Source organism: Hippopotamus amphibius, chromosome 6 (assembly GCF_030028045.1).
Source record: "Hippopotamus amphibius kiboko isolate mHipAmp2 chromosome 6, mHipAmp2.hap2, whole genome shotgun sequence".
Lineage (NCBI taxonomy): Eukaryota > Metazoa > Chordata > Mammalia > Artiodactyla > Hippopotamidae > Hippopotamus > Hippopotamus amphibius.
Genome location: NC_080191.1, coordinates 31162600 through 31189224, shown reverse-complemented (window position 1 = coordinate 31189224; position 26625 = coordinate 31162600). Strand labels below are relative to the sequence as shown.

At 33.8% G+C, this 26625-nt stretch overlaps 1 protein-coding gene and 1 long non-coding RNA gene across 11 annotated transcripts in view; one reads left to right on the top strand and one right to left on the bottom strand.

Annotated features, from left to right (window-relative positions):
- TRDN (triadin) overlaps positions 1-26625 on the top strand; it is a 376282-nt gene that overhangs the window by 214806 nt on the left and 134851 nt on the right. For 9 of the 10 annotated variants that reach the window (XM_057739762.1, XM_057739763.1, XM_057739759.1 and 6 more), the window contains 4 exons: positions 7459-7512; positions 11220-11249; positions 22954-22983; positions 23706-23723. In XM_057739762.1, coding sequence (XP_057595745.1) covers positions 7459-7512; positions 11220-11249; positions 22954-22983; positions 23706-23723 — 132 coding nt within the window. The remainder of the gene's footprint in view (positions 1-7458; positions 7513-11219; positions 11250-22953; positions 22984-23705; positions 23724-26625) is intronic. The other variant, XM_057739758.1, reaches the window with a different exon arrangement.
- The window catches only part of LOC130855791 (uncharacterized), a 79453-nt gene that overhangs the window by 19466 nt on the left and 33362 nt on the right, over positions 1-26625 (bottom strand). The window contains exon 2 of the long non-coding RNA XR_009054376.1: positions 14423-14516. This is a non-coding gene — a long non-coding RNA (uncharacterized LOC130855791). The remainder of the gene's footprint in view (positions 1-14422; positions 14517-26625) is intronic.

Genomic DNA, 26625 nt, shown 5'->3' with positions numbered 1-26625 from the left:
TAAGCCCTTTCTCCTGACAATCACATAAAGTTTTATCTCTTCAAAACATTGCTGTGTAACTCCCTTGCTCAAAAGTGTAATGGTTCTTAATGTTCTAAGAAAGAAGTACATCTCATTCACTGAGATTTCAAGGTTAATTATTTTGACCACAATTTACTTTTAAACAAATTTTAAATTTTCATTTTTATCTCTCATTAACACAAAGGAGACTCTTCTGCCCCAGCCAGATTGATCCATAATCCATGCGAATACTTAATCAGTCACTCACTTTGTAACTTTCTTTCCCTCACCCCTTTGTGGCTCTATACACTCCTTCAAGCCTTACCTATTTTCTGCCTCCTTAAAAATTGCCAGTATACAAAACTCAGATTTCTATACCCTTCATTTAGCATTTTTCATGTAGTGTCCCTAACCAGACTGTGGGTGGAACTAATCCTTACATTTACGTATGGTGCCTGCCTCCAGTAACCTGAATGCAATAAGTACTGAAGCAAGAGTGAGTGGTGGAACTCAGTAATTATTTGGAGAGGTATTTTCTTTTTTAATATCAAATTGGGAGTTGTTCAGCCTTAAACTGTCTGTTAAACCTGAGGACAAAGTTTAGGTGAAAGTGTTTCTTAAAAATATAACTCTGAATTCTTCCTTAGATTGTTTGATTTAGGACTCTGTTAAGGATTCCTTCTTTTTGGAAATCATGCTAATTTTCCAGTGTAATAGATCTGCATTTTATAAACCTTGCCATTTTTACAAGAAATGTAGATTCTCTTTGAAGCTGATTATAACATCTTCAGATTTTGACATGTGCAGTATTATAGAGAAAAAGGATTCAGTGAGTCTGAGCAGTTTTATGAGGATAATTGCTACCCTTTTAGTTTAGAATTTCAGGCATATAAGAATGACTTTTTTAAACACCTTGTCTCCTAATCATTATTCATGTATCCATGCAAAAACATTGACTGATTGCCTTCTTAGTGCCAAGAACTGTGTTAGAGACAAAAATACACCAGTCTTTGCTCTCAGTTTTTGCTTCCACTATCCTCATTTTTTTTATTTTTACATTTTCATACATTTACACTTACACTTAACAATTCTGTTTGTTGATAACATTCCAAAATTGGATAATGAGATAAAAGGGGTATGTGTGTGTTTCCTATTGTCTAGAAAAGTGAAAAACAGAATGGTAATACTCACAGACACTGCTTGTTAATGTTAGAATAATGGGGGCTGGTGGTTTTTAAGGGCTGAATTAGATCATGATGTTCTATGATGTCATTTTGTGAGGAAATCACTCCCCATTCTATGTATAAGTTGTGAGTTAGGGGACCTACCAACAGCATGTCACTTAATTTTTAAGACTAAAATTTTACCTGAAAAATATGGCTGAATAGTTAAAATTTTGTTTTCTTGGTACGTATATATTATATATATGTAATAAAATAGTTGTTTTCTAAATAACTCTATTTTTTAATTTTAATTTTTTAAATATTTTATTTTATTTATTTATATTTATTTTGGCTGCACAGGGTCTTGGTTGCGGCATGTGGGATCTTTTAGTTGTGGCATGCAGACTCTTAGTTGTGGCATGAATATGAGATCTAGTTCCCTGACCAGGGATTGAACCCAGGCGCCCTGCATTGGGAGTGTGGAGTTTTACCCACTGGACTACCAGAGAAATCCTTCTTGACTCTTTATAAATTTTGTTATGTTTTATTTTGCTTAAGGAGCCCAAATCAATCTTAGGTAAGGAAATAAATCACTCATATTGCAAATGCAATAATTTTGCCAAATCATAACATTTATTTCAATAAAAGAGTCAGGTTTCTACTTGATTCCTAATTGTTCTAAGAGAATCAGTCCAGTTTGGTGGTCAGAATGCTTGCTTTTAAAATGTGATCAAAGAAAGGGGGATAATTATTTTATTGTAAGGGAGGACTACCAAGATAAGCCTCAATAATAAAAATAAATAAGAAATTTGCCATCGAAACATAATATAGGTAATTTTTTCAAATTGTTCATAATCACTGATTTTAGATAGGTGTTAAAGAAGCAGAAAGGGACCTGGAAGTAATCATCTGGGGCTGTCTCTTTGCTTTAAGCAGATACATCGAGGACCCCTCTAAAACAGATACCTATCTGGCATACCCAGGAATAGGACCTCACATCTTTCCATGGTATCACATTCTGTTGTTTTATTAGCTGTATGGCAGAAGACTTTTTCTTAATCTAAATGGAATCAACCTTCCCCCTAACATGCCAAATATTTTCTAAAGTGAAAGACCAAATGATTCATAGCTTCTCTTTTTATTAAAAAAAGTTTCCTTCTTTTAATTGTTTAAATAAATCTATACCTTGATCTTCTCTAAATTCTAAGTGGTTAAATGTTTAAGAAACCTGCCATTCTTACACAGTCAGAGAGCTAGCTGATGCCATGAGGGGAAATGCCTCTTACTCTAACTGTAAATATTCTTACTGATGTTCTCCAGTTTCTTTTCTCCCTAAGCTTACTTCTCTTCACATAATGTAGGAAACATCTGATTCCATGTGTAGAAACTGTAGGTAGATTTTGACTTATTTAATTAAAACATCAAATTTTTTTTTCACATTAAATACTTAGAATCATTTTTATAGAAAATATAGTCTGTGTTCTTAAAGATCAAGAAAAAATCAGGAGAATATTTTAACAAAGCTTGAAGAATCTTTTTCTGAATTAAACTGTATAATGCTATGATACTAAGTTCAAGGCTATTTAGATTCTAAAGCAAATACAATGTACAAAATACACTGCTTGATCAGATGAAGATTTTCTGGAAAAAAATAGTCTAGCTAAATTATGCTACCTATTGTAAGCAATGCCGCCAGCTTATTTAGATTTTTAACCTCTAGCAATAACAGATTATTTTGATAAATTATTCATATTTCTGCATTGTGCACCTTTTACAATTTGCATATCTGGCAGCAAATAGGCCCTCCTTTCAGGCTTCAGTCCCCTTGGTCAGACAGGATGGCTGAAGGCTGCTTCATAATTAATTTCATCTCAATGGGGTTATTATCATACTGAAATGAGCAATGCCCCTGAAATATGCTTTCCTGGAGCTACAAGCACAAGAGGCTTAGTTGGCTTAAGAGCTTTTAAGCATATAGTAAGTTTTATGTAAGCATAGAGTAAGTTTGCTTTAGAACTGTTAAACTTCCTCTATTTGGGGAATTATCTGCACCTAAAAATAATACTGGATTTTACAAGACTAGGAAACAATCATTTAGAGCTTGATTTAGCAGCTCGTTGGATTGCAGGATAATTTGTCATTAGTTTCTAGTACCTTATTTAAAAAGGATGTGTACTTTTGAATAATCAAGGAGGATTTTATATTGCTGATTCAAAGTTTAGCTGCTGAATCAGTGAATATTAATTTTTCATCTGGCCTGTGTAAAAGTCATCCAACTTTTCTATATTTAGTTTTCTCACCTAAGAACAGTCTAAATGACTTGTACTATTGCAGAATTAGCAACAGATGGCTTTTAAAAAAATGTTTCTGGTCCTTTTTAGAAAATTAATAAAAAATTGAGTCTTAATTTGAATCCTAAAGAAGTCCAAAAGAAAGTTCCCATACTCTTAGAAAAGAATTTCCATATTTCCTAATCCATGTAAATTAATTAGAAATTTGTTTGAAATAGTGAAATTCTGCAAATTCCAAATGTAATCAGGGTCACAGTATATCCTAGCGAAAATAAAATTCTGAAATTTAAAACATAATACAGAATCTGTGAAAAGAGAAAAAGGGAGTTCAAATTAAGTTTGTGTTATCTTAAAAATGAAAGTTTCTTAAATTTAATTTCTCATTTTAAACAATTTTTGTCACTTTTATAATTAGATTTTTTTATGCAGTCAATTCCTTACATGTTTGTTAGAGACAATTTTCCCAGCATTTTGCTAGGTGCTAGGGTTATGAAGTTGAATAAATAACAGTAGAGCTGTGTAGGTGAATAATTAGAATATGACGGCACCTTGAAATAGAAACCTGTTCTGCTTAGTCTAGGGGGCTGGATATTGAGAAATGACCAGGGTGAAGACTCTGTCATCAGAACCCATCACCAGTTTACCATCTGCTGGTCCTCATTCTCCTGCCTCTGGCATCTGTGGTCTGTGAGATTCTCCTGTCTCTAATGGACGCTTCCTTCATTTGGGGGGCGTATTTCTTATTTATTTTGCTGTTATTTGCTGAAATGAAGGGACTTATATATTATTCAGGGTTTGTTCATTGCTACTTTTTAAGGAGCAAATGGTTTTCCCTCAACTTACTTTGAAAAATAAAAATATTACAAAGTCAGTGATTTGGGGCTTGGAGAAATGGAGGATTGCTTAGAAAATACTTAAAATGTACATATGGCTCCCTGCAATGCTATTATTGTTCACCTGCTGTCCATTAGTCAAAGACCAATACTGGACTCACAGTGTAGCAATCCACTTGCTGTTAAAGTTATGTGAACCCTACGTTTGAAAACTCGATGGATTCACACTTCATATTAAAAGAAGTCAGAGTATAAATAGAGTCCTATAGATGAAAAGTTCATGATATTAAACTAATATTTAACCTGTATGCAAAGATTGATTTCTTAACAAAATATTTGCAGACTGACAATATTTTTTCAGTTTCTTAAATCAGAATGTTTCATGCCTAAGGAATCAAAAGACACTAAAACATTTGGTTAATCTGAATCATGACAATTTGTTTATATAAATACAACATGTTTCAGGAAGCTAGGAATACTCACTATTCTGATAATTTCCTGCTAAAACACTCCCAGGAGACTTATACTGACACTTAAACCTAGGTCCATCCTGTCTCTGAACTTAAGCTCCAAAATATTACTTATGGATTTCAGAATTATTATAAACTTCAGTTGAATTTTCTTATTGTCCTGTGTTTTTATTTAAATTACTATTTTATTTCAAACATATAACTACAAAAGTTATCAAATAAAACCTTGGAAAAGATAAAATCATTTCATATAATAAAATTTTCATTTGGGCTGCCTGTAGTGGAGGTAGTGAGTAATTCTGAGGAACTAAGACTGGCCATCACTTGATAATTTTTCAATGGGTGTTGAGAACACCAATGAGAATGGAGCTTATTATACCTTCTTTCTTTTTGTATATATTTGAAATTTTTCCTACTAAAGGTTAGTTTCACTTGCATTTGGCAGTAATCAAATGGAGAGATAAAAATTATGTATGATGAAAACTTGTCTGTTAGGATTTGATGTGTTTTTGCTCTTGTGCAGTTTTTGGTCTGGTCTTCTTAGTGTACATTTGAGGTCTCAAGAGTTACTTCCTTCCTAAAGCCTTGGTTTTGAAAACTGAAATGCTGTACACAAGCAGATGTCAAATGATCATCTCCTCATGTGTCCTCAATAGATTAGAAACTGACAGAGGAACCGAATGATCAATGGGAGAAGTTATTAATAAGGCCTTCAAAAAAGCTCTCCATAATTCACAATTGGGTATACAGAGTACTCCAATAAAATCTTAGATGTGGATCCGTGATCTTAGAAGACATTTTAAAAAAAGAGAAAAGATCGGTAGAAATTTGACTATAAAAATGCTAAGGTATTTTACTGACAGTGATTTTTAAAATCTTTTTTTTTTCTAAGTCAAAAACTATTCTACAATTCTCTGATATGTTGAGATCTTTAGGTAGAAAAACACCTGGGCAGTCTAGGGTACTTTTGATGATCTTTCCTATGTAATTCTTTTATCCTTTCATCCAACTTTTCATTCACCAATTGTTTATTAAATGCCCACTAAATGCTAGTTATAGGATAGAGTAATACTTAGAAATATATTCCTTAAGAATTCACTATCTATGTGTAAATCTTGATTAATTCTGATTTGAGACCATCTATTCTAGATGTGACAAAGGTAGCACTAACATGATAGTTGCACGGAATTTTCCTCTGGTAAAAAAGAAATTAATAATAAAGAGATCATAGGTAGAATGGACTCTAATTTTGGCAAAGGATATTTTGTCTTTAAAAATAAAGTTAGGAATAATGTAAACCATATATGTGGATCAAATAGTATTTCTTTTCTATAAAAACAGAATGAAAATTTACCATTTTCATAAGCATGATTATAATACAAATGAATAATTATCTCACCAACAAGAGGTAAAGCTTGAATTAGAAATTAAACCTCTTTTATTTGGCCAAAGAAACATGGATTCTTTGTTTATGATTCTTGGCTAAGTTATTCTGACTCACTCTCATTATTTTATAAGTCTGACTAGAATTGTTTTTTGTTTTTGTTTTTGTTTTTTTGGCACACGGGCTTAGTTGTTCTGCGGCATGTGGGATCTTCCTGGAGCTGGGATCGAACCCGTGACCTCTGCATTGGCAGGTGGATTCTTAACCACTGCGCCACCTAGGAAGCCCAGTCTGACTAGAATTGTGATAGTAAACAATCTATAATCAACATTTGATGATAATTAAAGACAAGATATGAGTATATCAACTACTACATTTACACCTAGTTAGTACATAAAATTATAGGCCCTAAATAAATATGTGATAAATGAACAAATAAAGACTAATATCTAAAAGAAAGGACCAAATCTTCTTTTCTGTGTTGTTAAATGATAATTCAATTATGAAAATTTAGTAAAGACAGTTACATAGTGAAATGTGAAAGGATCCATTGCTTTTTAAAATCTTTATTTCTTCTTTATTTTTCATGCTAATTAATCAAATAATATACTTAAGTGTTTATGGTGTGTGGGTTTTTTTTTTTTTAATTTTTGATACCCTGTTTCTTTAAAGAGAACATTCTGAACAAAAAAAAAAAAAAAGAGGAAAAAACCAAAAACCAAAAAACCCATAAGGCAAGAGGGAAGAAAGATTCAAAATGAAACTTGCTCATTCTCTCACAACACATATTGTTGCCCAGGGCCATGGTTATAGTTGATGGGCACTACAGCAGTACAGGGAATGACATCTTAAGTCAGAGGCTGGTGCTGGAATTTGGTTGTTCTGGGCTTTGTTCTCTTATTAGTCACTCAGTGACCTTCAATGAGCCACTTTATTTACCTGTAAATGCTCCATGCATTTCAAAGGGCTAACCATACAGAAATAATATACAAAGAATTCTGAGATTTTCAAATTCAGGTGCTAAACAAACACAAAGTATTCCATGGTCAGTTAACAGTGAAGCAAAATAGTTTTGGGAAACTTTATTTTATTTTATTTGGTTCAGTTATATTATTTTTGTCTCAGTAAGCCTAATTCTCAGTAGTTCTCTTAATAACCGTGTTCATGTCTTAACAAAATTTCTGAGTGTCAAGGACAATGTTTTTTATGTTTGTTTTTGTTTTTACAATTTTTCCTTTTTTGTTGTTATATACCTTTCTGAAATAGTACTTCATGGTAATTTATTTATCTCTCTCTCTTTTTTTTTTTCTTCATAAGAGCCTGGCAAAACCCCAGAAACCAAACAAGGGACAATAAAAGATGCACCACAAGGTAGGCAATAAAACCCTTAAAAATTCTATTGCTTTTTTAAAAACTTACATAGCACTTTATTGACAAAGGCCAAAGCTGTTTATTGCAGAATAGCACCATCTGCTGGGTTATGATAGAAAACATTTTGTTGCATGAAGATACACATTTCAAGTATTCATTTAGCAACTGGAGGAAATGTAACTGAGAGTAATGCCACATTTGCAGAGGAGACACTGAACCACCCAAGAATTCATATCTTGCCTCCAAGTTTGTCATTGAGATTTTACTTGTGCTTCCAAAAGTAAACTATAAATTGAAAGGCAGAAGATAGTATAATGGATAGAGAAATATAGATGCACAGATTTTCCAATGTTTTCAGTTATACATTTTAATTTGAGTCATACTAGAAAATTCAGTCAGAATATTATTGTTAGTACTACTTCATCTGTATATCAAGACTGCAAAAATCAGGTATGACTGCAATCATCCTAGCTTTTATGAGCCATCTGAGAAAATTTGTTTTATCACCCACTAATATCTTTGGGGCATCAAAACTGGTTTTCTTTGTGAGACCTTTAGAAAATATGTTGATTCTCTAAGTCATCAGTTTGGAAAAAGTACTTCTTTAAAATAATTTTCCTATAATGCTATTTTTAAACTTTTACCTAAAATATTAGCCATTGCAGTCTCAAGATTGCTTTGGCAATTTGTGGTCTTTTGTAGTTCCATATAAATTTTAGGATTATTTGTTCTAGTTCTGTGAAAAATGTCATGGGTATTTTGATAGCGTTTACATCATATCTGTATGTTGCTTTGGGTAGTATGGACATTTTAACAATATTAATTCTTCCAATTCAAGAACATGAGATATCTTTCCATTTCTATGTATCGTTTTCATATTGTTTCATCAGTGTTATAGTTTTCAGAGCATAGGTCTTTCACCTCCTTGGTTAAGCTTATTCCTGGGTATTATATTCTTTTCAATGCTATTTTAAATAGGATTGTTTTCTTGTTTTCTCTTTCTGATAGTTCATTGTTAGTGCATAGAAAAGCAACAGATTTCTGTATATTAATCCTGTATCCTGCAAATTTACTAAATTCATTTGTTAGTTCTAATAGTTTTTTAGTGGAGACTTTAGGGTTCATAACAGCCTCATTACAATGTGAAAAACAGGGTCCCAATAGTTAAGAATCATGCCCACTCAGTAAGTCAGTCATTCAGCTGCTGTAATCCAGTTAAATTGATTAGTCAGGTAAGCTGAATTGAGTGCCAGCAGTGGGAGACATGAACAAAAGTTACAAAACCATTCTGGAAAAAAACCGTTGGACGCTGAAACCCTGGTTTTGATTAACTTCTGGGCCAGAATCCAGCTTGACAGATCACACAGCTTTGCAGATGACAGTGAACAAAACCCACTTTCAAGGGATGCAGGGCAAGGAGCAAAGCCAGTGTCAGTTATGAAGGAATAGGTCAAACTCCTTGGTTCAACTCTTCTCCCTGTTACTGTAAAGTTGAGGGCTGGAATTGAAGAATGTTAGAATGGGGAAGAGGAAAATGTGTAGTACCCATATACCTGCATACCCACGTGTACACGTGGACATTGCTCTTCTTGGATTATTTAGAAATTTAAAAAATACAAAGTAGCTGCAAAAGATTTTGCCACTTTCTTGAGAAATGTAAGTTTCAGAGTTTTTCCTCCCTGTAGAATTCATAGGGGATGATGGTTCTTCAAAGTGTATTTATGTTCTTAGTCCTCTTTCTGGCATTGGTAGCCCCTCAGAAGGAGTGGGTTTATTGCTCAGCTGATGAAATTTAGGCATTAGGGCCACTTGCTTGCCAGAGACCCTCCCAGGACCCTGGGAAGGATCACAGCAATCATTTTTTTTTTTATTTTTTTTTATTTTTTTTATTTTTTTGGGGGTACACCAGGTTCAATCATCTGTTTTTATACACATATCCCCGTATTCCCTCCCTTCCTTGACTCCCCCCACCTCGAGTCCCCCCCACCCTCCCTGCCCCAGTCCTCTAAGGCATCGTCCATCCTCGAGTTGGACTCCCTTCACAGCAATCTTTAATTTGTGATTTTGTGTTGTTTTATTTTGTTTTTCCTTAAAGAGCCCTCTACCTTCACCCTTTGATCCAACTTGAGAGAGGTTATGACTTAAATTATGGGATATATGATGGAGATAATTATAGGAGGAAAACAGTAAAATCCTCTTTTGCAATATCTAAAGAACAGCACCATTTCAATTCTTGTCTTTATTGTACAAGCTCCAGGTAAAATGCGAAAATTCAAGTGAATTCCAGAATCAAACGTATACGTGGTGGGTGATTTTGAAAATTATGACGCTTCTTGAAGGAAATTCTCATTTCTAAAGCAAAGAACTAACTACAAATAAGTCTACTGAATCAAACCCAAAGGGTTTGCTGAAATAATGCCTGGTGGCTTTGAAATCTATCCAGCAGTGTTCATACCCTTTAATTCATTTTAGTTATCTTTATTACTTTCCTCATTATATCATTGGAATAGGCAAATTTCTTAAAAACATTATAGATATAGATCCTCTCTACATTTTGTATGCTATCAATTAAAACTCCATTGAAAAGAAACAAATATGGCAAAGTAGAATTAATTTGCTCGTAAATTTACTTTTTACTACAAAAGTAATTCATTATTAATAACGTTTAGAAAATAGATTAAAAATGACCTGTAATACATTAAAATAATAAATTTAAATATATTCCCTTTCAGTCTTTTGTTCCTGATTTTTATACCCAATTCTTCTTCTACTTGCTCACTGTGTGAATATGTGTAAATCATCTGATGTCTCTAAGGCTTAATTTCTTGCTCTGGACTGCCTTTCTTAAAACATTGTTATGATGGCCAAAGAGAGAACGTACATGAAAGAGTTTTGGCAATTGTAGCATAGAGTATAAATCCAATGTAGTTCTGGATGTTGGTTGAAAGTGGTCCCCCAAATTCTAATCCATTCAGGAGGAATTACCTTAAGGGAAGTGCACAATCTCTGATTCAGTTACTGTGGCTTAGGACATCATAGGTTCGTCTCCTGAATGAACTTTACACAGAGCCAAGGGTCACCATGCTTGGAATAATTCCAAACTGACTGAATACCTCCCCAAATGCTTCCAGTAACACACGTAAACTACAACTTGGACCTGGTTTAGACTTGTGATCTAGGATTAGATGAATTCCACCACAGAGGAAGTCAGAATCCAAAGGTAATTAAACTGTGCTGTGCCTTTTCTCTATGTAAATAATTGTATATATTTGCTAAAAGGAGGGTGGGATTTTCATTAACTCTTTCTGAAGTAATACCTTTTATACACTGCTATTGTAACTGTGTATAATAAACTGGTATATAATTCTTCAGTAACTAGGCATGGATAATTTATGGTGGGCTCAGATATACCAATTTCAAGCCTAAAAAATGAAATTGTGCTAAATACATACTTATTTTAACTTTGTATCTGTGTGACAATATATTTTTATTCTCTCTCTTTTTGTTTTATGTTTATATCTGAATTAAAAAAAGCTTTTTATGAAATAATATTTTCAATTTATTTTCTTATTTCAAATTTGTATGAATTAAGTTGTGCATTGATAACCACTAAATTTATGGATATATGCACTGCATCCTCATATTCCCAATTTTCTGAGGAATGGTTATTTAATATGTTTTAAGACTATTTTTTCCCCTTATTTCAGCAGCAACTAAAAAAGATGAAAAGAAGGAAGGTATGTTCTATGCAAAGTTCCATTATGCTTTTTGTGCGAACAACTTACCAATAATCAGAATTGAATGCTGACTGTCGGCTTGTCTGTATTTACTTAGAATCTGTTAAGTGCATACATTTTGTGTGAATCTGTTTTTTCTGCATCACTTCACACTAAAGGGTGAACTGCTTTTTTAAAAAGTAATTTTAATCTAATCTTTCTCAATATATAAGGGGTAAAACACAATCTCTCAAAATCTCAGTCCTCCTATTTCATTAGCAATTTTATCATATTTCAAAAATATGCAAGATACAGAACAATTTTCTCACGTTAACTACTTATATCTTGACACTGACAAGCAACTGATGTTACTTTTTTCTATTAAGTTACAAATAAGTCATAGTCTGTCCCTTGCATTCTACCTCCCTTTGTCAGGATGATATGTATACATTTATCCCCTGCTGTGGAAGAGAACCTGCACCTGATGGATGTAAATAGGCAAGGGAGACTTTATTCAAGACTATTGCAATAGGGGCCAAATCTGTTCACAGTGGGAGATATCGAACTGTCAACTCCACTGAACCAAAAATGGGAGTTTTAAAGTTCTGGTGTGAGCTAGTAGAAAAGTACTGGAGGATGTTGGTGGGTTTGGAATGGGAACTGGTCAGTGTGATGAGGCCATCTGGGGTTTTTTAATTTCCTCTGAAATTAGGCTCCTAACCTTCCACAGAGACTGGGATAATAGGAATGCTCTCTCCTTTGATGATTACATTTCAAAGTGATGTCTTACAGATCTTGAGAAAGATATTTCTAGTTGTAGAAATTTATGTTTCAAAGGGACAGAGAAAGAATTTACAATTGCAAGTTTTCTAAAGTAAATGCTCTGATAAAAGGGAGGTCAGGAACCTATAGTCAAGAAAAAAACTGTCTAAACTTTATTCAAGCTGAGGGGAATGTTAAGGCCCTCTAAGTCACTGTGATTCTATTTAGAGATCTTTCTAATGCACATCCTGACTACTCTTAGACAGGGTCTCTAGATATCACCAAAGTTTATTAATCGAGGCTTATTTTCTCAGTAAAAATAGCATATAGATATAAGCAATCACTTCTGACTTTGAAAATTATATTCTAATTAATGTTCATATGATGTGAAAAAAATAAGAAAACAAATGTTATATTTTATATTTAGTATCATCAGCATTTTACGTAGTCATAATAGCTTGGGAGTCACATTCTTCTTCTGTTAAACAAGAATCTAAAAGTCAGTAGATCTGAGAAGGGGAAAATATTTTAGTTGATTATTACTTATCTAGAGAGAAAAACACCATAGTAATCATAATAAAGTCAACTAATACATATCAATGTGTTTATTATCAAGGCATAGAAATCAGTGTTAATTCCCCATATACACATAGCAAATATTTCAGTGCATTTTGGAAATTATAAAATTTATATAATCAACGTTGTGTTGTGTATACAGAGACCTTACAAGAAAAAAGAGGTAGTAAGTTTCTGACACAGTTTTGACAGACAGTAAGCCCTCAAAAATGTGTATATTCTTTCCACTTTCTTTCTTCTGAATAAAGAATAATTTACCTTTGATTTAGGTAAAGGAGTAATATGAACAGTTATTTTTCCATTCATTGGCATACAATCCAAGTATTAGAAGACTTTTGGGTATATGAAATAGCAGTCAAATTACAATTTACAGCTATAAGCTTTATGTGTGTTTTTTTCCCCTCATTGCTATGTTTGGTTCCATTTTTCTTGAATTTTGTGGCCTTTTTCACTTTTCTTGCAAAATTGTCCGTATTTGATGTACAATTTTTGGAAGAGCTTGGGGAGGCTGAGCAGGACTTTGCCCATGAAGGTTCAGTAACACAGTGATATATGTAAAACATATACTCCTATTTCTTAATATTATTATTAATATCATCATCATTGTTGTTATTAAATTATTATTTCCAAAGAGTTTCATAGATTATCTCTCATCTCTTGCTTGGAAATTTTTTTAATTGCTAAGATGATGATATTTAAGAAAAAACTATCTAGAATAATTTTCATTGCTCTCAACGTATAGCAGGAGAATAGGTTTAATGGCCAGGTGTTCTAGGCAGTTGTTAGTTGTTTGATTTTACATTTCATGAGTTCCTATTTCGCTTTCTGTATCTCCTGTTAAGCAGGGCAGAGAGGTATATAGACATAAGCTTCTCACCTCTTGTTTCTTATTTTCTATGATCTGAATAAAGATCATAGAAATCTCTTCCATAGTGCAGGAAGCACCTGTTTCTTCAAATGAGGCAAGTTTAATACAAATCACCAGGGGACATATAATTTGGATTTTCAACATTTTATTTTACACAAAGTTTATTTTTATTCACATTCAACCTTTTTAGATACAGTTCAAAAACACTAATGGTTGACAACTTTCTTGGAAAAAAGGCGAATCAGGAGGGTGTTACGGATTTAATTAGAATGCTCTTGAGAAGTCTTTGTTGGTGAATTTTAAAGTACAGAAATAAAAGTGCATATGAACTTCCTTATGATAAGCAGACACCAGACTACAAAGAGCTTCTTTCATTAGTGAACTCTAAAGATTTGCTGTTCATAATAAGATCTTATTCCAGCATGTCTCATCAAATCTCTTTCAGAAACCTTAGCAAGAGAGACCCTTGACTCCGCTGAGCTTTTTCTACCAAGTTTCCTGTTGTTAGGATCTGTGGTGTCAGAGTAATCATATCTTAATCTAAGAAGAATAACATTTTTGAATAAATGTTCAACTGAGGTCCTTCTATGACAAGACTTTTTCTACTGAAGTTGCCACCCTTTCCCTCTCTGCAAACACTTACCTTATGATTAATTAACACACATTCTGACTGTCCATCAGGCTTTCAAAGTCAAAGTCCTAATCAAATTATACTTTTTTCTATAAAAATGTGCCTATTCTTTTATTTCTTCTTATGGAATCATCCCACTCTCTTTGCAGACACCAGGACTCAAATTCTAGTGCAAAATTTGACTTCTGTTTTTCCCTTGCCCCTAAAATTTAGTCCTTCAGGATATTTAATTTGACTGAACGCTCTTTGTCTAATCCTTCCTAAAGTAATTAGAAAAGCTAACCTTCACTCCCAGCCTCCATTCCTTCAGCTGCAACCTCACATCCTCATTTGTGACCTCCCATTCGTCTTACTAACCTTTTGCATGAACCAGGGAAATGATCTTGAAAATCAGATGTTCTCAGGATGTGCCCAAGGAGTCCTGGAAGTATCTGAGACCCTTTCAGTGGTTCTGCAAGATCAAAAATATTTTTATAAAAATATGAATTTATCATTTCATTTTCACTGTCATTCTCTCATGAGTGTGCACTGGAATTTTCCAGAAGCTACGTAATATGCGATATTGCAGCAGATTGAATGATTAGCAGATATGCGAATCCACCTATCTTCGCCACACAGTAAGGAGATTCACAGAAGTGTAAAACAAAGTCCCTCATTTCATCATTTTTTTTGGTATTGGAAAATGTATTTGTCCTAAAAATATATTTATGGTAACATAACAGGTTTAAAATTTTTTTAATAAATAAATAAATATTTATTCACATATTTTAAAATATTCTCAGTTTTATTTTTTAAAGTTATAATATAGAACCTACATAAATAAAGGCTGTTTGGGGTCCTTAACAATTATTAAGGTTTTTTTTTCCCTGCTTTTATTTTTTTATTATTATTTTTTTAATTTTATTTATTTATTTATTACTTTGCGGGGTACACCAAGTTCAATCATCTGTTTTTATACACATATCCCTGTATTCCCTCCCTCCCTTGACTCCCCCAAACCCTCCCTTGAGTCCCCCCCACACTCCCCATCCCAGTCCTCTAAGACGTCTTCCATCCTCGAGTTGAACTCCCTTTGTTATACAACAACTTCCCACTGGCTATCTATTTTACAATTGGTAGTATATATATGTCTGTGCTACTCTCTCACTTCGTCTCAGCTTCCCCTTCACCCCCCGCCACCCCCAAACCTCGAGTTCTCCAGTCCATTCTCTGCATCTGCGTCCTTATTCTTGTCACTGAGTTCATCAGTACCATTTTTAGATTCCGTATATGTGAGTTAGCATACAATATTTGTCTTTCTCTTTCTGACTTACTTCACTCTGTATGACAGACTCTAGGTCTATCCACCTCATGACATATAGCTCCATCTCATCCCTTTTTATAGCTGAGTAATATTCCATTGTATATATGTGCCACATCTTCTGTATCCATTCATTTGTTGATGGGCATTTAGGTTGCTTCCATGTCCTGGCTATTGTAAATAGTGCTGCAATAAACATTATGGTACATGTTTCTTTTCGGATTATGGTTTTCTCTGGGTATATGCCCAGGAGTGGGATGACTGGATGATATGGTAGTTCTATTTGTAGTTTTTTAAGGAACCTCCAAATTGTTTTCCATAGTGGCTGTACCAACTTACAGTCCCACCAACAGTGCAGGAGAGTTCCCTTTTCTCCACACCCTCTCCAGCATTTGCTGTTTCCAGATTTTGTGATGATGGCCATTCTGATCGGTGTGAGGTGATACCTCGTGGCTTTGACTTGCATTTCTCTGATGATGAGTGATGTTGAGCATCTTTTCATGTGTTTGTTGGCCATCTGTATGTCTTCTTTGGAGAAATGTCTATTTAGATCTTCCTGCCATTTGTGGATTGGGTTATTTGCTTTTTTGGTATTAAGCTGCATGAACTGCTTGTATATTTTGGAGGTTAATCCTTTGTCCGTTGTTTCATAGGCAACTATTTTTTCCCATTCTGAGGGTTGCCTTCTAGTCTTGTTTATGGTTTCTTTGGCTGTGCAAAAGCTTTGAAGTTTCATGAGGTCCCATTTGTTTATTCTTGATTTTATTTTCATGATTCTAGGAGGTGGGTCCAAAAGGATCTTGCTTTGATGTATGTCATAGAGTGTTTTGCCTATGTTTTCCTTGAGGAGTTTTATAGTGTCTGGCCTTACATGTAGGTCTTTAATCCATTTGGAGTTTATTTTTGTGTATGGTGTTAGGAAGTGTTCTAATTTCATTCTTTGACATGTAGCTGTCCAATTTTCCCAGCACCACTTATTGAAGAGGCTGTCTTTTTTCCATTGTATATTCTTGCCTCCTCTGTTGAAGATAAGGTGCCTGTATGTGTTTGGGCTTACTTCTGAGTTCTCTATTCTATTCCATTGATCTTCCTTTCTATTTTTGTGCCAGTACCATACTGTCTTGATCACTATGGCCTTGTAGTATAGTTTGAAGTCAGGAAGCCTGATTCCACCAACTCCATTTTTCCTTCTCAAGATTGCTTTGGCTAATTATTAAGATTTTAAAGGAGTCCTGAGATAAAAAGTTTGAGCATCTGTGACCTGAATAATTATTCTGCCTGTAATGTTTTCTCTAAATATTTTCTTCCAAAATATTGAGCTGACTTTATGAAATGCTTCATATCATTACCTAATTAAAATAGTGGCTCTCCACTGACCACAGAATGTAGTCAACAAGGCTTAATCTGTGATTTAAATCCCCATGGAGTTTTTCTTGACCTTCTGTCAAGCACACATCAAGGCAAAGTCAAAGCCAAGGCCTGACAAATTCCATCAGTAAAAATACAGTGATCGCTTTTGAGACTGAAACAGTTTATTCTTTTCATGATCAGCAAAAGCAAGGGTATCTAAAGGTGCCAGCTCTTCATGGTTCTTGTCCCACACACCAAAAATGAAGACCAGATAATGTGACACAAGTTAGGGATTTTTTTTGCTGAGTACTCAAATCTACAGCCAAATGGTTTTATGGGCTACAGGTCTATTTTCAAAGGGTTCTAGGCAGGAGAACCCAGGAGGTGATGAGAAGTTGTCTCATGACAACCTCCCAGGACAAACAGAGAGGCATGTGGAAGACGGCTTCATAGCAAGCCTTCATAGCCTTCCTATCCCCTTATGTTCTAGAAGGATCACAAGGCATCCTGTCAGACTCAGAATTAGCTGTGGTTCAAACCTTTGCCTGAATGGCATATATGGCTAGTGCAAAGCCACAAGGGCACGTGGTGGAGCCTGTACCCTCTATTCCCACCCAGTTTCTCCCTTTGTGTATTATATATTTCATCTATACTAAGCCACTTTCAAATTTACATGTACAATGTGCTGTCTAGCCATTGTTCTTGCTACTATCATAATAGATCTTACCCTTTCCTTTTCCTTCTATGAATACTCAGTGTTTTTAGGGCTTAAGATAAATTGTCTCTCCTCTAGGATGTCTGACCCTCCTAATTAAATATTTTTTCTCTTTCATTTGTAATCTGCCTTCAGAGTTTATTTCATGACCCTTGTACTTCATATTACTTGCATCGTTTTCCTTCTATTCTGATTGACTTTAGGACTTTGACTAAAGGAACCATGTCTAATTCACTTTTATTGCCTACAGGGACTAACGCATATCCTTAGTTTGTACATTACTCAAAAAATATTTATTTATTTATTTATTTATTTATTTATTTATTTATTTAAGAACTTTTACTGAGATACAGTTAACAGACAATAAACAGCATATATTTAGAGTGTACAATTTGGTATCCCAATCTCCCAATTCATTCCCCCCTAACCCTCTCCGCTTTCCCCACTTGCTGTCCATATGTTTGTTCTCTACATCTGTGTCTCTATTTCTGCCTCGCATTTTCTCTTTCATAGTTGTTAGCATTTGCCTTGTGTATTGAGGTGTTCCTATATTGGGTGCATATATATTTATAATTGTTCTCTCCTCTTCTTGGATTGATCCCTTGATCTTTATGTAATGTCCTTTCTTGTCTCTTGTAACATTTTTTATTTTAAAGTCTATTTTATCTGATATGAGTATTGCTACTCCAGCTTTCTTTTGATTTCCATTTGCATGGAATATCTTTTTCCATCCCCTCACTTTCAGTCTGTATGTGTCCCTAGGTCTGAAGTGGGTCTCTTGTAGACAGCATATATCTTGTTTTTGTATCCATTCAGCCAGTCTGTGTCTTTTGGTTGGTGCATTTAGTCCATTTACATTCAAGGTAATTATCAAGATGTATGTTCCTATTACCATTTTCTTAATTGTTTTGTTTTTGTTTTTGTAGGTCTTTTTCTTCTCTTATGTTTCTGGCTTAGAGAAGTTCCTTTAGCATTTGTTGTAGGGCTGGTTTGGTGGTGCTGAATTCTCTTAGCTGTTGCTTGTCTGTAAAGCTTTTGATGTCTCCGTCGAATCTGAATGAGATCCTTGCTGGGTAGAGTATTCTTGGTTCTTCCCTTTCATCACTTTAAATATATCATGCCACTCCCTTCTAGCTTGCAGAGTTTCTGCTGAGAAATCAGCTATTAACCTTATGGGAGTTCCCTTGTGTGTTATTGGTTGTTTTTTCCTTGTTGCTTTTAATAACTTTTCTCTGTCTTTAATTTTTGTCAGTTTGACTACTATGTGTCTTGACATATTTCTCCTTGGGTTTATCCTGCCTGGGACTCTCTGTGCTTCCTGGACTTGGGTAGCTATTTCCTTTCCCATGTTAGGGAAGTTTTCAACTATAATCTCTTCCAATATTTTCTCAGATCCTTTCTCTCTCTTCTCCTTCTGAGACCCCTATAATGCAAATGTTGGTGCATTTAACATTGTCCCAGAGGTATCTTAGGCTGTCTTCAGTTCTTTTCATTCTTTTTTCTTTATTCTTTTCTGCATCAGTGATTATCACCATTCTGTCTTCCAGCTCACTTATTCACCCTTCTGCCTCAGTTAATCTGCTATTGGATCCTTCTAGGGTATTTTTCATTTCAGTTATTGTGTTGCATATCTCTGTTTGTTTGCTCTTTAATTCTTCTAGGTCTTTGGTAAACTTTTGGATCTTTGCATCCAGTCTTTTTTCAAAGTCCTGGATCATCTTCACTATCATTATTCTGACTTCTTTTTCTGGAAGGGTGCCTATCTCCTCTTCATTTAGTTGTTTTTCTGGGGTTTTATCCTGTCCTTTCATCTGGTACAAAGTCCTCCGCTTTTTCATTTTCTCTATCTTTCTGTGGCAGTGGTTTTCAGTTCCACAAGATGAAATACTGCTGATACTGCTTGATACTGCTGTCTGCCCTCTTGTGGAGGAGGCTATCTAGGAGGCTCCACAATACATATTTATTATGTGAATGAATCAGTAATATCTAGGACTTAAATACTATAGCCACAGAAATATGCATAGGCACTCAAATTTTCATATCCCCAGCAAGAAAGGATTTTTTTTTCAATTGGGAGTTAAATTACAGTGAGCTTTTTAGGTCTGGGAATTTATAGTCAATTATTAACAATTTTATCTTAAGTGTATATGATCACTAGTGCTAATTGCACTAGCAGATCTAGGTAGATCTCATTCATCTAACCTCAGCTTCACTGATGAAATCCTAGAGGCTGGAAAGGGGTTTTTCAACACAGACTATCTCCTGAAGAATACAGCTCCATTGAGAACTAGTCAGATGAGATTTATTATTTACGGTAACTAGGGCAAGACTGAGTAGAGTTGAATGCATGTGAGATTTAGTCCTAAATTCTAGGGCTTCGTCATTGAGATCTGAAGAGGAATCTTGCTGAAAAACATGGCAAAGTGTCTGTTATTATAATTTGAATAAGGATGTCAATTGGCAAGTTCCACACACACAAAAATACAAATGGCATACTTCATTACCTGATTTATTAGATTATCAGAGAGTTAATTTTCCCCTTCAATATCGGTTGATATTTCATTTTCCTCTGGCATCATTTATGAACAATAGACCATACCTGATGCATTGCTAAAGTTGCATGAGTGATAATTGAACAGACTGCAAACACATCACTGCTTTTAAATCACAGCTGCTGTGGGTCTCAATGTTCTTAACAGAAGACTGTTGTTCAAATTATTGGGCTGATAGTCTTTAAGGAGGTATGTTCACCAAGGAAGCCTTTATAATATTTTTAAGCCATTTCAGCAGAGTTCTGAGAAGGCATAATGAAGTTTAATAGCATGAGTATTAAGTGCTGGTACTAATAGCTTGTCAGGGTCAGTATGTGATCTTTCAATTTTAAGCATTTTGTTTTTTTGGTTGCTCAGGTGTTTACTTATATAAGTCTGTTGCTCTGTTGACTCCTAACCCAAAGACATGAAATTATGATGACATTTTAAGTACATTTCTCAATAGCTCCCAGTTCTTACAGCAAATATATTGAAATTTAAAGACCTACTTAATTAGATCATGACATTTTTTTTACATTTCTACTTCATGAAATGTTTTTCTTTATCTCAGTAAGTGATGTACTGCCCCTGACCCTGGACTTCATATTATTTTTGTTCTTTTATTACAGAACAATTGATATCTAATACAATATTTTATCAATTTTTATTACCAGGGAAAAGAAAAACAGATTAAGGACAACAGACATTCTAGACTTACACATATCATATTAAGCATTTCACCCCTACCCCATGACAGCATCTAGCTGAAAAGTAGAGGGGCTGGAAGTAATCTTGTCCTAATATGCCACATTTTAGCCTCTTGTCTGCTCTACCATTCTTCCCAAGCTTTATTTTCAATTGTATTCATGAATGACATGTGCCCACCATAATCTTTCTGTGTTTTGCATATTGGCTGTACTCTAGGCTCAAAAGATTGCTCAGTGAGGATCACAGGACCTCTTGGACAGGCATAAATCCTATCCCAGTATACTGGAGCCAGACTAATTGATAACTCATGCTTGCCATTGAATTATCCACTTCACACTTTCAGCTGCTGTGGTAGGAGAACCTGTCTCCAAATAGAAGTGACCACTTCATGTTATTAATAAATAGCTAGACATACAAGTAAGATGATAGATGACATTTATCATGTTCTTATAAGGAATTGTTTTATTTAATATTTTTTCTAATATTTGAATTGCCTGCTTACCCAGTTAGAATAATTACTCATGAGGGAAATGAATGAGAAATTGCTTGCAAAGCACATTTTTTTAGATCACAAATTTGGTCCACTTCATTATACTTCCTGATGAGAAAATAAGTAGCAAGAAAAATATTGTTTTTGAGCGGTGAGGTGGCAGGTATTAAGAAAAATTTAGTCAAAAATTCTTTTTACTAAGCCATGCTGGACACAATAGTGTTTAATAAATGTTTACTCAATAAATGTTTTGTTTCAAGGATATAGTGTTTTAAAAATTAAGATTTGTTTTTCTCTTATACATGAAACATAACCCTATTACAGAAAAAATAGAAATTCAGAGAGAAGAGGTTGTAAAACATCATTTTAATGATTGTGTTTTTCTATTATGTGGATATACTATGAATCCCCTGAACCATTTCCCTACTGTATGGAGGGTACTGATTATACAACCATTATTTAGAGGTATAAAACAATGTCACAAAGCATCTTCCTATCAGATTTTCTTATGACAGTTTTTCATTTTTCCCTTGGAAATCTAGAAGTGGAACTACATCAAAAAGTATGCTCATTTTAGTGACTTTCTAAATTTTTTCCCCAAGTTGCCCTCCTAAAAAAACTCTAGATTTTTTTCCTCAAGTTGCTTCTACTTCTATGGAAGTAGGTTATTACTTTCACCACACTATTACTGTTACTGATTATCATTTTCTCATAAAACAATTCACTTGACCATCTACCTAGATTTTGTGAACAGTCTCCTACTCACTGTCATCTTCAGACATTTTAGGTCCATTACTTCATTGTGGAAATGTAATCATGATCCATCTATATCACTGTAAGGCACACAAATCCAGTAACTTCCAAATTGTTAATGAATGTCTATTGCTTTAGGTTCTAAGCCATGTAATTGTCAGCCAGAGACAAGTTTATCTATTTTTTGCAAGTTCTGATTTGTAGTTCATTATTACGATTCTACTTTCAGTAATATTAAGACAATTTCAAAGTTAAGTTACAGAAGAGGTAAAAGAAAGAAAACAGAATATACAGAATGAAATATTCTAAGCAAAAACTTAAGTTGAGATGCCTCCATCCTAAAATAAAGTTTAAAAAAACACTTGCTTTTAATTTCAAATGATAGGAACAGACAGTTTCATTGTATAAACATTGGAAATAAAAATTTCTTGGATATAAACTGAACACCCAAAAGATGAAAAATGAAATAGATGGCTTTTGACCACTGAGTACATGTTACTACCTAGCAGTTACTAAGTAATGATACGTTTATCAGTAACTCATCAGCCATCATGACCTGTTTCTTTTTCATTACAATAGGCATGATTTAATGTTTGTATTGGAATACATCAGTTATTCAAGGAGAGTACATTGCATTTCACCTGGATTGCTGTAGATTGAACAAATGAAGAAATTGCCAAATAAACTAATGGATTCCAACCCATCTCTAAGGAAACAGTATACCTACTCAGTTTGACATTTTATTAAAAGGTCATTAGCTTCGATAGACACAGTGTAATTTTTGTGCTAACTAGATGTGGATATTTTCTTTCATATTTTTCTATATTTTATACATCAAAATTTTCTCACTTCCTGCCTCAATCTAATATTCATCCTCTCAAAAACAGTGTTTCTCTTTAAGCCCCATATTCTAGAAATACATCATGCAATCAATCCATTTCATTGAAAATGGTTTCAGAGTGTATGGACATTTTGTTGTGAGCTTATCAGTTCTTGATTTTTCATATCTGCTTTATCAATAATTTATATTTGTGTTTTCAGATTCCAAGAAAATAAAAACACCTGCCGAAGGTATTGGGAATATTTCATTTTTCTGTCTTATATTTAATGAACCTCTGAGCAGTATTCCTTTTTAAAGAATTCACATAGAAGGAAAAACTACATATGGGATAAAAGAAAGAGAGAAAAATATTGAGAAAGAAAGAGAGAGAAAGAGAGAGTTGAATCTTTTCTGGCAATAATGCTATGAGAAATATTTGACAGTGAGAAAAATAAATACTGCATGTGTTTACATTTCACAGTAATTATTTTCAAAGAAATGTTTGCTGGACAAGAAATTGATGTTCAGTATCAAGCATTTATTATGCTTGAAAGCATAAATTTAATTAACCTTGGTTATACCAGCATTGATGGAACTGAATCGTTCCTTTAAGTCGAATAGAATCATAAATCATGTGACAAGTATACCTGTGTCTTCTGTATTTGTTCATATGTGTTTATGTGTACAGTGTGTTTATGTGTTCACGTGCATTTAAGAGGACTACAAGATATAAATCATTTCAAATGGTTAAACAGTATAATCCTAGGTTCATTGTCAAATAATGTTTTACAATCAACTTATGGAAACACCTATGGTAATCAGCTATACCTCAGAGAAACACTTACTGTGAAATTTAAGGGGAGAGGATGGGGAGGGGTTGGAAAAATTATGGTTTAATCAGTGTGCTGGGGGGTATATTTTATCTTTGGAGGTTTCATAAGCAATGGTTTTCTGTTTATAATTCTTTCAACAGAACTACCCAAGGGAAAAAGTAAGGAAATGCATGCAAAGTATATATTTTTTTCTATTTACTACTACTATTGGCCTGCTAATATATTTAAACTTGTGGTTTTGAATCTCCCTTTTCAATGTTTTATACATGTGAACTCTATTTTTTTTTTTTGGTCAGAATGAAAGAATATACAACCTGGGAAGGGGGTGTTCAGAGTGGACTGAAAAGCATAGCACTCTCTTAGAGTTTTTCTTTTTCAAATTCATGCAGTCATCTAATAATATTATCCACAGTCATAACCAAAAAATATAACTTCATTCCATTAGTCAAAACTGTATTATGTTAGTATAAGTTTAGTTTCTGTAGTCTGGTTAGTTCTGTACTTAGAAAATAGAATAGAAGTTCTTTTTTGGGCTAGGTTTACAATCACTTTTCTGTTTTCTTTCTTCTTGTAATCCATAAATATTTTGGCATGTTCACATGATATATGACATTTTGTCCATAACATGATTCTATTTCCCTACAAGCACTATGAGCTCTGTGAAATTGCATTGCTTGGGATGCATAACTTAGGTAGCAACCACTGTTGTTTTAACATGTGTTATTAAAACTTGCTAACGATTCAGTAAACTTTGATGCTTTGAGGTTGTATATTTTGCAAATGTATTCTCTTCTCTGAAGAAATGGGATACTTTGAACAAACAGAAACAAAAAAAATCAACTTAATCTTATTCAAATAGCCATTAAAAATCATTCCATTTCCTGGTGTGTAGAGCTTTGAAAAATCCTAGTGAAATTAAAGACATGTTTTAAAATATAAACCAATTTTAAAAAAAGATTTACATGCATTTTGGTCCTGCAAAGGTTAGGACATTGAGATGTTTTATGTCATAAAAGTGCTTTAAAATGTCCTATAGAGAGAATCATGAAATTATACTACAACTCAGCCAGGGGGAGCAATCTATCTATAGAGAAGTATGTGATCCTTCAGTCCCAGATTTATGTGTGTCCTCAGCTGCCGATGGGCACTGGCACACCGATACAGAAACCACTCTATAAACCATTGTACCAGCAGGGAAATGGAGGAAACGAGATTTGGAAAATGGTATTAAATAATATATACATAACCTTAAGGCCCTTACTTTATTACAGTCTATATGATTTAAAAGTTCCCACAGACACACTGCACCTCCTTGACAATCTTCAGAGTATTCATATATTTAATAAATAAACATGCCTTCCCAAACATTCATTTAACATCCCAACTGCTTCCCTCCTTGGGAAGTTCTGCAGATTGTGACTTGGGCAGTAATAAGGACAAGAAAAATAATTTTCTCTAAACAACTACTAATTCTTTTCAAATTAACTTATTTGTTCTAGTTTACCATCTGGACCTGCTTTTGTTGTTTTTGCCGTATCTTTGAATTTGTTGGATGTAGTTGTTGTTGCTTTTTTTACTTTAAGATTGCTTTATTCAGTTATACATCTCCAACCCTATATTTTATTTTGCTTTTTCTTTTCTAGTTACTACAACTTAGAAGCTGGTTGTTTTTGTTTGTCTGTTTGTTTGTTTGCAGTTTAAGACAAAACATGGTAGGGGGAACAGGGCGAAGAGTACGTGGGACCTTCCTGTATGTATTTTTGCCAATTCTAGTGATCTATAATCTTTCAAAATAAAAAGTAAAAAAAATTTTTTAAATCCATCCTGAATATGTTTTGGCAGTTCCTGTAGATATAAGGGTACATTAATTTGTTTTTGTTAAGACAATTCAATAATTACATATTGAATTATCATATATAATAAATGCTCTTGACAGCCTTTTCCTGCATATCATCCCAAATTAGCATGGGTATTTTTCTGCTTATGTAATAACTTTCTGATATGATTGAAAGACCCTTATTTTAATTTTGAAATCTCGCAGATAGCTGGTAATCAATTTTGATGCGTACCCAAATCTACTTCCAGTGTTTTTTGATTGTTATCACTTTACAGAGTTTTTAGAAATGTTTTAATAATTGGTGATTCAGCTCAGCAATAAATTAAGTAATGCATTTAATTACTCCATGTTTTCCAGACAATTTTTGGTAACTGTGTTTGATTTTAGCTGAGTCACCTATGCTTCTTCCTTCTGACTTGTAACACTTGGTCAGGCCATTTGTTTTATTTGTTTTATTGCCTGCCTGCTCTCCTGGGAGTGAATAAAATTGCTCATTATGCCTTCACAACTACAAGCCTGGTGAACAAAACTGTACACTTGAGAGACTGATGAGATGACCATAGGAGATTCGATGACACTCTATGCTTCTAAAACATAGTTCTTAGAATTCTTTCAGTGTAAACATCTTCTAGTCTCCAAAATATATTCGTTAAATGAAAGTTGAAAAAATCTCTTTATTATTTTTCTTTAAAAAATCAGATATTAATGTGTCTATATTAAAGCTTTTCTTGAAAATCATTTAAATTAATTTGACAAGCTTGTCAAGGCAAAGTAAGTAAGAATAGAAATGTAGATAATAGCACTTCATATAAAATTAGTACCTGCACTTCATAAAAAATTAGTGCTTATTATAATATAAATGTCAGCTTAATTTTGAGGCCAGTATAACGCTTCATCTCATATAATATTGGCAAAAGTGGCTTCTTAAAAGAAACACTCTCTGAAAAGGACTCTATAAGGAACATTTGTCTTAAAAACAAGGGAAGTGTGTTTGCTTCTCCCTGAGATTTCTTAGTCTATTTTTAGTGTCTTAAATCTGCTTCAGCAAAGCCTATGTCTTAGCTAAACAAACACCTTTTCAATATAAGAAAATTTTACATTAAAAGAGAAAGTCCAGAGGAAACCTGTTCATCCTTATCTGAGAATTATTTTTAAATTGCTGCAATAATTATCCTTTATGCTTACTCTTTATCCCAAATTTATTTCATGTTGATCTAGTAAGA